At 50.3% G+C, this 12,214-nt stretch overlaps 1 protein-coding gene across 2 annotated transcripts; it reads right to left on the bottom strand.

Moving 5' to 3' along the window:
- Window positions 1–436: 436 nt before the first annotated feature.
- LOC311191641 (serine/arginine-rich splicing factor 5-like) lies at window positions 437–5,078 on the bottom strand. Of its 2 annotated transcripts, none has more exons than XM_084263878.1 (8): window positions 4,978–5,078; window positions 4,263–4,408; window positions 3,999–4,069; window positions 3,519–3,614; window positions 2,726–2,795; window positions 1,354–1,427; window positions 923–1,033; window positions 437–776 (listed from the first exon to the last, which is right to left on the bottom strand). In XM_084263878.1, the coding sequence occupies exons 2-8, from the start codon at window positions 4,386–4,388 to the stop codon at window positions 530–532; spliced, it is 795 nt and encodes a 264-aa protein (XP_084120004.1). In that variant the 5' UTR covers window positions 4,389–4,408; window positions 4,978–5,078; the 3' UTR covers window positions 437–529. The 2 variants fall into 2 exon arrangements, with proteins under 2 accessions (XP_084120004.1, XP_084120005.1); XM_084263879.1 differs by having other exon boundaries at window positions 437–773.
- Between the last annotated feature and the right edge of the window lie 7,136 nt (window positions 5,079–12,214).

Raw genomic sequence — 12,214 nt, 5'->3', positions numbered from 1 at the left:
AAAAGTTTTATTTCCAGTTCTGACCAGCACTTTTGTCTGCTGACCTAGGACTGAAACAACGGTTCAAAAGCACAAAAAAATACCCTCTGAAGTAAAGCTTTATGTACAGCACATGTAGAGCTCTTAGATGCCTAAAGCTGTTAGTTTAATTTGAAGTATTAAACTGATGGTCTGAGTTGCTCTTCACAGTTGAATATACTGGGAATTAAGTGTCAGGATGACTTTTTTCTTGTTTGGAGTACAAAAAAACTGTAAGCTGTCTGCTTTAGTTATAAAGAGCTCTGCCAAAATACACAAACTATACACTTCAGACATTCACAAAAAATGTGAGCAAGAAAAGGGTTATCAAAAAACATTTAATACAATTAGTCAATAACCCTTCCCACCATGGTCCACATCTACAAAGTCCCCCTGTCCCCATCCCTCCCCGCTCCCTATCCAAACCCTTCCCCACAGAAAGTCACATACTTACCACAAGTATTAGCAAGTATGGTTTAAAAAAGGGCCCCCAGGGCAAGTTACTTATAGTTCAGTTGCCACTGTCAACAGATCTCGATCTCGACCTAGACCTCTGCCGATCCACAGATGACGGGGATTTTGATCTACTGGAAGAACCACGTTTCTGGCTCTTCTCTGGCATTGGAGATCTACTAACTGATCGAGACTTGCTACGGCTCCTACTCCTTGACCTGCTGTACGACTTGCGGCTGCGGGAACGGGAACGGCTACGAGACCTGGATGAGCTGCTACGAGACCGTGACCTGCTCCTGGACCTACTGAGGGAGAGAAGAGCACCACTGTTAGCAAAGAAACCTCACACACCACAACCACCACCAGGCAGTTCGCTGGTCTCCAGTTCAGCTGCCTGGTCGCTGACTTGAAATTTTTCTTAATGGATGTTGAAGAGAACAGAAATGCATACCTATGCCTTTTGCTGCCTTCAATTAGTTTTATTTTCCTTCCATTAATTTCTTTACCAGAAAGCTTTTCAATAGCATTCTTTAAATCACTGTAAGAGGCGAATTCAACCACCCTAAAGGAAAAAAAAAAACAAACCAAAAAAACAGAACACAAAAGTTCACTACTACAAACTTATCTTTTCATGATAAAGCAAAACATTCTAGGGAAAAAAAAAATACCTAAAACCCAAAGCCAACTCGAAACCTCCCACTCCAGCATCAATTGATGAACTCCCCTCCCCAAACACCAGAGAACTGATTTTCAAAAGGAAAAAAAAAAGCTACATTAACCCCCAAGCAGCTGCCTAGCACTGACACAGCCAGCTTCCCTCCCCAAATGTTACACGCTCAACAATTGCCCTACAGCTTTCAAGAGATGATTTTAGAGGCTTACCCTTCATTTAACTTCGGTCTGTGTGCATCTGCAAAGGTTACTTCCCCAGCTTGTCTCATGAAGTCTTTGAGATCCTAACACAAGACCAGTTACGTTATGCAAAGAAGTGAAATTAACACTTACCTATACAAAAACAGCTAAATACAAACAAAAACACCCCCAATTTATGACTACTGAAAGAGAAGGTGTTAGATAAATTACAAGCATGGCAATTGCCATACTTGTGTTCTATCAAAATTGAATTATCTAGATCAGGGCACGAAATAAATGAAAAGGGCACACTGCTTTAAGCAAAATGCCAGTAAGGTGTCTTAACATTAGGGGAAATATTAGTCTACAAAGATTAGATTAAGATAGAGAGAGAGAAGGAGAGAGAGAGAAATAAAAAAGTACATTTGTGTATATATATGTATATACTGGACTGAGTGGGAAATACTACTCATGTATTGTTTCAGTCTCTGTTTACGTTACAAAAGAACAGGCATACAAAATTACATTTACTTAATACCAATTATTTTGTGCCCCATTATGCCATTAAAAATATAGTTTACTTTACCTTTATTAATATTTCCCTAGGCTAGCCAAGCAGCAAAGTGCATTAAGCGACCGGAGATACCGTCATGATATATGCCCGACTGGCTCTTCACCACCCACTTGACGAACACTACCCAGTCGATGGAAGCCATTAATCGCACTGCCCTCCCTTATTGGGAGGCCACTGATGGATCCAGACACTGGCTACGCTTGCTGTCACCAAGGACCACTCTACTGCGATCAGGATTCCAACGACCACCTAACTCCGTATCTTTCAACTCTTTTTCGACCAGGACCTCTTTACTCGGAGGCGTTACGGGAAGAACAGCTCTCAACTTAGGAATCAGATCTCGTTAAGGCTCTGGGATCGCTGCAATGTGGCACTTTAAGGAGTGCATCGATTACGTCTAGACCGGCAAACACAGATCTAGAGGTGGCCATGTGACATTGTAGGAGCGGACTGGAAAGTCAACCAGGCCCGACCAAGAGTGACCAAGACAGAACGGTTAGGATAACCCACAGGCACTCCTCGTCATAAGGCCAACGACACAGATAGGCTGGCAAATAAAGGGTTTAATATGTGGTTAAAATGGATTTAAAACACAAGAATAAATAAATATATATATATCCTCAATTACATACATTTATTATTATTACACATTAAAATTAACTAGTTTTCATTAAAACATTTTAAAAATTATAACATTTAAAATTACATTAACTACACAAACATTTTAAATAAATTATATTAAAATGTTTAGTTTAATTACTTTTACAAAATAATTACATTACATACCCATTAAACGAAGTCAAAATAGTTAATCGTGTTTCAACAAACCTGCCAGCTGACTCGGGAAGACAGATTTTCTACTCTGAGGCGGTTTTCTGTTCTTACAGGTGGGGCATTTCTGTTTAGAAATAAACAGTTGAGACTCTTGTTTGTAAATAAAATAATAAAGGTTGCACCGAGAACTAGGGCCACAAAGATGATCAAAGGGCTGGAGCACCTCCCCTATGAAGAGAGGGCTGGGGGAGCTGGGCTTGTTCAGCCTGGAGAAGAGAAGGCTGCAGGGGGACCTCACTGCAGCCTTCCAGTCCCTGAAGGGAGCAGAGAAACAGGAGGGGAATCAACGTTTTAAAAGGGCAGACAGTGGCAGGACAAGGGGGAAGGGGCTGCCCAGAGAGGGGGTGGATGCCCCGTCCCTGGAGGTGTTCAAGGCCAGGTTGGACGGGGCCCTGGGCAACCTTGTGTAGCTCCAGGCCTGGAGGTTGGTGTCCCTGCCTGTGGCAGGGGGATGGAATTCTACGATCCTTGGGGTCCCTCCAAACCCAGACCAGTCTATGATTCTATTCGCTTATTACCATCACAATAATCTAACTATGCAATGAGTAATCTAGGACAATGTTATGGGGGAAGTGGGTGGGAGCAGGACACAACAAAGCAGGGACAGACATGCCATAAAGACAAGCATATGTAACAAGTTTTGCAATCCTCACTACCCTACTGCTGTATCAAATGCTTAATTAAGAAGGAAAGCAACACAACAATGCCTTTTAATAACTCCTTCTAGCTCAAGCTCTTGGATGAGCCCACAGTATTCTTTTTTAGACTATATCAAAGATATGCATACCTCCTGTCACTACGTGGACGGCGGCTACTGAAACGGTCAGAGTACCTCCCTCTGCCTCTACCCCTAGAGCGTGCTCTTGCATGCTCAATTGTAACCCTAAGGAAGAAAAGAGGAAAACTGTAAGTTTTTACATTTTTCTTTTTACACATTCCTTCACAGGCAATCCCACAAAATACATTAGCCAGTTTAGACAACACAATGCAGGCTACAGTTGACTCATTGCACAGGAAGTTCCACACCAACATGGGGAAGAACTTTTACACAGTGAGGGTGACAGAGCCCTGGGACAGGCTGCTCAGGGGGGTGTGGAGTCTCCATCTCTGGAGAGATTCAAGACCCGTTTGGACACCTCCCTGTGCGATATGAGCCAGGGAGCTGCTTTGGCAGGGGGATTGGACCCAATGATCTCTGGAGGTCCCTTCCAACCTATGACTCTTTTAGATACTCAGGCTTATACATTCATGAAATGGGTTCTCTCACCTCTCACTGCAAAGCTCTTTGCCATCCAATTCATACACGGCATCATCCGCATCCCTTGGATCCTCAAATTCCTGCAAAACCACCACAGTAAAAACGCAGCAGCAGTAAAACCACCCCGCGCCCCCTCAGGAACTCACACACGCTGACTCGCTACGCGGTATACTTAGCTGAGCTCGTTACCGGCATTATCTTTACAAGTAGCTTCGTGCGCATCGAACGCGCCTGAGATCCGAGCGCCCGCCGGCGGGCCGGGGCCGCACTCACCACAAACCCAAACCCCCGCTTCAGATCGATGTCCCGGATCCGGCCGTATCCCTTGAAGAACCTCTCCACGTCCTTCTCCCTGGCGGCCGGGTTCAGCCTCCCGATGAAGACGCGGCAGCCGCTCATGGCCGTGGGCTCGGAGCTCGCTGCGGGAGACACGGTGCCCCGGCCCGTCAGCGCCCCCCGGCCCTGCCCGGTGACTCAGCGCGCCCCCGCCCCGCGCGGCCGCCCGCCCTGCCGCAGTCCGCAACAGGCTCCGCGGCCCGGCCTCGGCCTCGCCCCCGCTCCGGCCCAATAGGAAGGCGCTCCGTGGGGCTCCCACCTTGGCCTGCACCAATAGGAACACGACGTTCTGCCCGCAACCCCGCCCAGATGACGCCGGGAGCCCAGGCGGCCCCGCCCACCCCCCGCCAGGCGCATGCGCAGCGCTGCCGCCAAGCTCGGAGGAGAAGAAAAGCCAACGCCATCGCTCCGGCACAAAATGGCGGCCCGGGCCGCACCCAGCGGCGACGCCGAGGGCGCCTGCTCCGCGGAGGCACTGCAGCGGAACGCAGCGGCCAGAAAACCGGCCGCCAGCCGGAGGCTGGCCGGCTGCTGTGCCGGGAGCACCCTACGCCGCCGACCCTGCTCCCTCGACGCCACCCGCTCACGGCGCTACACTCCACGGGGAGGGCCTCCGCGCTCCGCAACGCCGAGCCCCCGGCCCGTCACGAACCTGGGCTGCGGGTCGCGGCGGAGTCCGAGCCGGTCTTGAGACAGTCGGCGCCCGGCTGGAGAGCGGCTCCCTCTTCGCTCCGTGAGGACGGGCTCGGGACTGCAGCGCCGCCCCTGCGCTGCGAAATGGAGGCGGCCCCCGCGCACCGCTGGCGCCCCACGTGACGCTGGCGGGGCCCGGGGATTGGCGGACCTGGCAGCCCCGCCCCTCCCCCGGAGTATCTGGGGCGGGGCCGGCTCCGAGCGCCGCCCTCCGGGGCTCGGGGTGGGTGTTGGTCGCTGTCGGCGCCCCCGTCACTGGGGCTTCCTCTGGGCGCGGAGGAGCAGCCAGCCAATGTGGTTGATAAAGCAACCTGCAGCGTTATTGCGAGCACACACTTCCTTTCATAGTGCTCCTACCACGTGTTATACCTGTCGTGTTCTCACTGGCTCTTAACTAAAGGTTACATTTACATACTTCACCCATCTGGCAGCCTGGGAATCATATCTCCTTCTCAGTCCCAGGAGCACTGAATCCTTGTCACACCTCCTGCTCCCACATCTTGTGGCCTTGCTGCATGACACACAAGAATACACTGATTGTTGACCCGTCTGTTCTCACCAGGACGGCGTGGGGCCTGGTCTTACTAAGCCACACAGGCAGCTGCTTGGACAGCTTCTCCATAGGCTCATGGCCTGGCTTCTCAAGCCACTCTGCAACACGGAGGGAGGTCGGGCGCCGGTGTACTTGCCTTCTGCTCCTCAGCCTGGGTTAGGTAACCGGTGGCGGCAGGCAGATGAGGCTGGCCCGGCGTGAGGAAGCGCGGTTGTGTCGCCGCACCTGGAGAGCGCTCTGGGGAGGCGTGAACAGCACCGACAGGCTCGGGTTTCCGCAGGGCTGCATAGCACAGCGCTGTCGTTAGAGCTCAGGTGATGGGTTAGAGGCAGTTACCGGACTCCTTCATTTGTAAAGCACCTAACAGGCTGAAATGTGCCGCGCCTGTGTGCAGGGCAGGCACCAGAGCAAGCAAGGCCTTGCAGGAACAGCCGTTTCCCTCTTGGCCATCATGAGCAGAGAATGAGAGGAGCAAAAGGTGCAAGGAGCACCTGACCTGTTTGCATCCTCCCTTGGAATCAAGTGTGCGGTGACAGGGAGCCAAGCCTCCTTTCTTGTTTTACATACCTCTGCAGAATGGATCACTGTTTGGCTTCTGGATGGCTGCGGTGAAGGCAACAGATCACCCCAGGGGGCACTTGTGGAAGAGTGGCTACGTGAGAAGCAAGGCCATGGCTCTATCGAGCAATTGTTCAAGCAGTCTCCTGTGTAACTTAGTATCAGTCTTCTATGAAACTTAATAGCAAGAGTAGGCCTTGCACCATCCTGACGCAAATGATAGAGAGGAAGGTCTGTATGTTCTCGATAGCGATGTTATACAGTAACAAGATGGGTGGTGTTACACAGTAACAAGAAGTAGGAACAAGATGTGTGTTTCGAGGATCTGCTGTTCCTGCGAATGAGAAGGAAGCACAGTTCTCAGAGCACAAGGTGGGTGATGTAATCTTTAACCAAGAACCAATCAAGATGTGATAATTATAATATGCATTAGTAACAATTATAATATGCATTGCCAATAGTATAAAAGAAAGCCGTTTGCCATAATAAATCGAAGCTTGCTGATCACTCATATTGAGTGCGCCTGTCTTCCCTCCGTCACCACAGGCACTCAAGATGCAGAAGTCATCTGTGAGTTCAAAACACACCCACTAGTTTTCTGACAGAGGCTGTGGTTCTGTGACTTACCCTTGCCACATTTGTGTGCTGCTGAATTAGGTGGCTTTACAGAGAGAGTTAACTGGTTGGTGTAGCTGCCTCAGGTCGAGCCGAGGACATGACCCTTCGGATGGCATCTCCCTGCCTTGCCACCTGGAGCCCTGTGCTGCAGGGGCCCTGCTTCCCCTTGTGGGCTGGGATGTGCCACTTCGCTGCCCCCACGTGTCTGTTACTAACCAGCTCTGTGAAGACCAACTTCTCTGTTTCATGCTTAGTCACAGGGGTAAATTCCTCTGGAACAGCACTGCACATGATGCCGCTGACATCATCATAGCATTGCAGAGCTGCCCACACACAGAGGCCCAGACAGCAACAGTGTGCACAGTCCCCAAACTGGGACAGTTATGTCTGCTATGTGCAGGCAATGGTGAGAGAAGCTACAGTGTAGCTAAAGGTTTAGAAAGGGCAGCTGGCAGCAGCCCCTGCTTTTCACCAGGATATCTACTTCCATTTGGGTCTGTGAGAAAAGGAAGGAGGATACACGCATGGGAGGACCTGCAGTAGAGGAAGGACTTCAAGCAGTGAAAGACACTGCTTGTGATGATCCCTGAGGATCATAACCTTTGTCCATTGAGGAGGATAGACCTCACATCTGAAATATAACATTTGACCCTGCTCATTTCATATTGAGCTATGGCACTCTTGACAGGTGCCACGGGAACAGGCAGTCCCAACACGGGGGCTCTTCTGACCACAGAGTAAGCTGGTTCACAAAGCTAAACCAGCAAAAATGAGCCCTGGAAGAGGCAGCAAGCTGGTTTAACTCATCAGGGTAACCAGGTAAATACTGTTCACTATTTGGAAGAAGAAAGGGCATGAAGCAGCAGAAGACTAAATGAAAGCTGAAATAAAGTCCCAGCCAGCTAACCATTACTGTCCAGCACTGCTTGTGGAAAATAGTCACTAGAGATTAACTCTTCAGTGTCTCTTTCAAATACCAAAATTAGATCTTATCAAATGAAGCTAATGAAGTCCAAGGTCAAAAGATGCAAAAGGAGGTGGTTCTTCACCAACTGGTAGTAGACCTCTGGCATAACATGCTGGAGGATGCTCTGGATAAAGGAAGTAAAAAGAAAGGCTCTAATTGAGAGACTCTACCTGCCTGAATACCACCTGCAAATACTACTACCCCCAGACCCACCGTGAAGCTCCTTGGGCAGCCAGAGACTCATGGCTCGCCCATTTCGGTGGCAGGTCTGTGAACCCAGGCAGAATGTAGCAAGCATCCCCTCCTGGTGCTGGGGAACGAAGTGGACACTTCTTCCACTGCGGTTTTGCATACGAATCTCCTTTCTGTACATGTGTTTACCTGTGTTTCTCTGTCTTGTTTCCCAAGGCTCTGTGAGCTCTCCTTCACACTGCAGGCAGTGACATTGGAAGGATCAGGGGGATCCAATCTCTGTGGCTCCGTGGCTGGTGTCACAGTTTTGGTTTCTGTGGCAGTGGGATAGCCTACATGGCACCAGGCTTGGTGGTACCTAATGGGAAACACCTTTCTCACAGGGGGAAAAGGGTCTTTGCCCAAGAGATTGTGGGGCTGATCAACAGGGCTTTAAACTAGATGTGAAAGGCTTGTCTGTGGCAAGCTGTGGGATGACTCATCCGGGTTGGAGGGACGGGGTACTAGTGGGGGGGCTTCCATCTGTTGCCCTGGGGCAGGCTGGGGATGCTGCAGCACAGTCAAAGTCTTACGGGGTTGAGCCAGGGCTCCTGAGGTGGTCGGAGTCCATGGGGAAACAGCAGTGAAACACCTTGAGGGATGTTCCTCTAGGAAGGTGACCCAGCCAGCAGCCCAGCTGATGTGCCTCTGCATGACCACACGCAGCATGGGCACCAAGCAGGAGGAGCTGGAAGCTCCTGTGCTGCTGGAAAGCTCGGGCACAGTGGCCATTCCTGAACCGTGGTGTGATGAATCCCGGGACTGTCGTGTGACTACCAATGGTGACAAGCTGTTCAGAAGGGACAGGCAAGGAAGGAGGGGCTCCTGCTAAACCCCCTTGGATATGGTTCCTCACACTCATCTTTCCTAGCCAAACATAATGATATTAATTAATTATAGCTCAGCAGCAGCATTCAACTAGTCCTGGAGGTACCTCATGGTGACAGGGGGGTGTCTGTAGCGCATCCCTGAAGTTGCAGACCTTCCCTCTTGGTTCATGTGAGCTGTTCAAGGCTGCGGCTCAGGCAAGTACTGCTCACGGCTCCTCTGGCACATGGAGCAGGTGCTGCCTGTGTCTTCTTAGTTTTCTGCCACGTGAGGCAGTTAAGGCAGATTCACAGCATCACATCAGCTCACACCCCAGGAGAGATTTAATGCCCATGAGGCATTCCACAGCACCACGGTTTTTACAGTACCCCCTGCATGCATCAGAGCTTAGGCTAGGTTTACCTTTGCATGCTGAGTTTCTAGCAGCTGCAGAAGGACAGGCAGTACTTGGTCCAGTGTGAAGCTGACAGGTACAAAGTGGAACAGATTTTTTTTTTCTCTCTCTTTTGAGTTAGTATCTGAATCACCACAACACGTTTATAGCGACTTGGGGTGTTTAGCTGTAGACACAGAGTGTGAACTTGTGAGGAGACTTCACAACGCTGTGAGAGCAAAGTCTAGACTGCTACAAAACCACTTCCCTGGGTTGAAGCAATTTATAAACCTTTGGAGGGTGACAGGAGAGCTGCTGCAGGATCACACGTCCTCCCTTGGCTGGCCCTTTCCTGAAAGCCACCCGGGCCCCTCTCTGATTTAACTGGGCATTAGATGTGCCCCCAAACGCAGGGGCGTGGGTGTGGTCTGCGGTTGCATTCCCAAGCAGTTCCAGTCACACCACCTCTTTGCTTTGGCAAGCTGTCTGCTCTGCACAGAACTGGGGACTGATGCTGGCAACAGTTTTTGTTTGGGGCAGGTTGCAAACACCGAGCATGTCATGTCACCTTCATCTTTGGCTTAACAGACCCCTTAAAATGGGTGTGAACAATGCAAGTTAGCAGGGGAGGAGCAGGATGAAGAAAGTTCACATACTCTCAAGCAGCCAGCACTTCTCATCTTAAGAAATTCTCTCAAGTGACTAACGAACCACGGAGAAATCTCCAGCATCATCCCAAATGCCCAACTTCCTGGTGGTGCAGTGGTTTTTAACTTCACAGGTCAGGAAGGCAGTGGAGCACAAGATAAAATCAGCAGTTTATAAGCACTTTCATTCAGTGAACCCGTAAGACGCTTGTGCCAACTAGACAGGCAATCCTCAACAATCTGTTTCAAATGAATCCAATCTTCCCCCTTGGAATAACTAAGCTAGCAAGCAAGGGGGGGAAAATAGAGATAGTGCTAATCCTGGCTGTAATAAAGATTTTAGTGCATTTTCTTAAGCAACTGGGGAAATAGGAAGGTAAAATTCATCATGTGCTAGCACAACAACATTTTCAGTCCTCACATTCAAAATAGAACCTTGACAAACTCGAGGACAATTCCTTTGTGGGGTCAGGGCTCTCTTAGCAGAGTCCCGTTCAACACCTGCATTAATAATTTGTTAAGCAGATTAGGGCATGCAGTGTGAAAGCATGCAGATGGATCAGCCTGGGGAGGGTTTCAAACACTCTGAAGACAAGAACAGAATTCAAAATGAGTTACAGAAACCGGGGGGATGATTCAACAAGATGAAATTCTGCAAGAACAAGGGCATGCTATGTGTAGAAGGTCTAGTGTATCAGCACAAAATCAGAGAAAGCCAGTTAGGAAGTAGTAACTTCTAAAAAGGCTTGAGCTGAAGTAGATTGAGATTTGAGGCACCGTCTGGAGTCCTGTGTCCAGAGCTGGGGCCTCAATACAAGAAAGATGTGGGACTGTTGGAGAGGGTTCAGAGGAGACCACAAAGATGATCAGAGGGCTGGAGCACCTCCCCTACGAAGAGAGGCTGAGGGTCCTGGGCTTGTTCAGCCTGGAGAAGAGAAGGCAGCAGGGGGGACCTCATTGCAGCCTTCCAGTCCCTGAAGGGAGCAGAGAAACAGGAGTGGAATCAGCTTTTTAAAAGGGTAGACAATGGCAGGACAAGGAGGATGGATTGAAGCTGAAGGAGGGGAGGTTTAAATTAGATATTAGGGGGAAGGTTTTTACAGAGAGAGTGGTGAGGGGCTGGAACGGGCTGCCCAGAGAGGTGGTGGATGCCCCGTCCCTGGAGGTGTTCAAGGCCAGGTTGGATGGGGCCCTGGGCAACCTTGTGTAGCTCCAGGCCTGGAGGTTGATGTCCCTGCCTGTGGCAGGGGGATTGGAACTCTGTGATCCTTGGGATCCCTTCCAACCCAGACCAGTCTATGATTCTGTGATTCTAAAAAAGAACTCGACAACTACACTGGTGCTGCAGGAACAGGTAAAACCCATTCCGGGACGTGGTAACAGAGTGTCTGATGCTTAATGGACAAGTGGTGATCTAATTAATGACAGTATGGTGAGTTAGATTTAGTAGTGACCTCAGCTTTGTTATGGTGTGGTGCTTCTCCCACAGGCATATGGCTGTGGCACCAGAAACCAGGAGTAAGCCTGGTGCCACTGAGGCAGCGTTAACAGGCGGGCATTCTGTGTTGCAGCGCTGGATGTACAGGGGATTGCTTCACCCAGCGTGCATGGCACACAGGTGCAAGCAGACAGGTTTTATAGAGTAAGGGTGTACATATTCATTCTATTTCTGGGGAGCCATCTTCTTCTCCTCCCCGCCACACGCTCAGTGACTCGAGCTGGTCGGTCGCACACTCGTGTCCATGGGCACGAGCGGTATCACCAACCTTGTGCAGTGTCATTCACCTGCCCAGAACGACCTGCCCGTGATCACTGTTCCTTCCTGGCCTGTTATCAAGATGGGCAAGGGCTGCACAAGAAGCGCAGCAGCATTGTTCATTGCAGTGGTCAGTTGGTTTCACCACTCGTTACCTCATCCACCATCACGTATTCCCTCAGTTACAAAACTGCACATCAAACAAGCTCTCTTGACCTACTGACCACCCCCCTTCTCATACACCCCAGGACGCCATTGGCCTTCGTAGCCACGAGGGCACATTGCTGGTCATGGTCACCCTGCTGCTCCCCCGGATCCCAGCATCCCCTTCCTCTGTATTGCTCTCCAACAGCTCCACCCCAACCTGTAGAGGTACAAGGCTGACCTGGACCAATCTCTGCTGCTCTGGGGCTGCGTTGCTGAGAGAGGCAGGAAAACGGCCTCCCCATCCAGTGAAGGACACCTGGCTGTGACTCCAGCTCAGCCATCCGACTGAGATAGAAGTACAGACATCAGGCACTGGAGCTATCGGGCAGCTTCATACCGGAGAGGAGGAGTGACTGGGGACAACACTGTGTGGCTCTGTGCTTGGCCTGGGACATGCTGGGACCAAATGGGAAACTTGGAGCTGTTCCTCATGACTGCACTGGGGTTGCATTCAATCT

Source organism: Gallinula chloropus, assembly GCF_964237585.1.
Source record: "Gallinula chloropus genome assembly, chromosome: 4".
NCBI lineage: Eukaryota > Metazoa > Chordata > Aves > Gruiformes > Rallidae > Gallinula > Gallinula chloropus.
The sequence above is the reverse complement of the archived record's forward strand: the minus strand, read 5'-3'. Positions and strand labels throughout refer to the sequence as shown.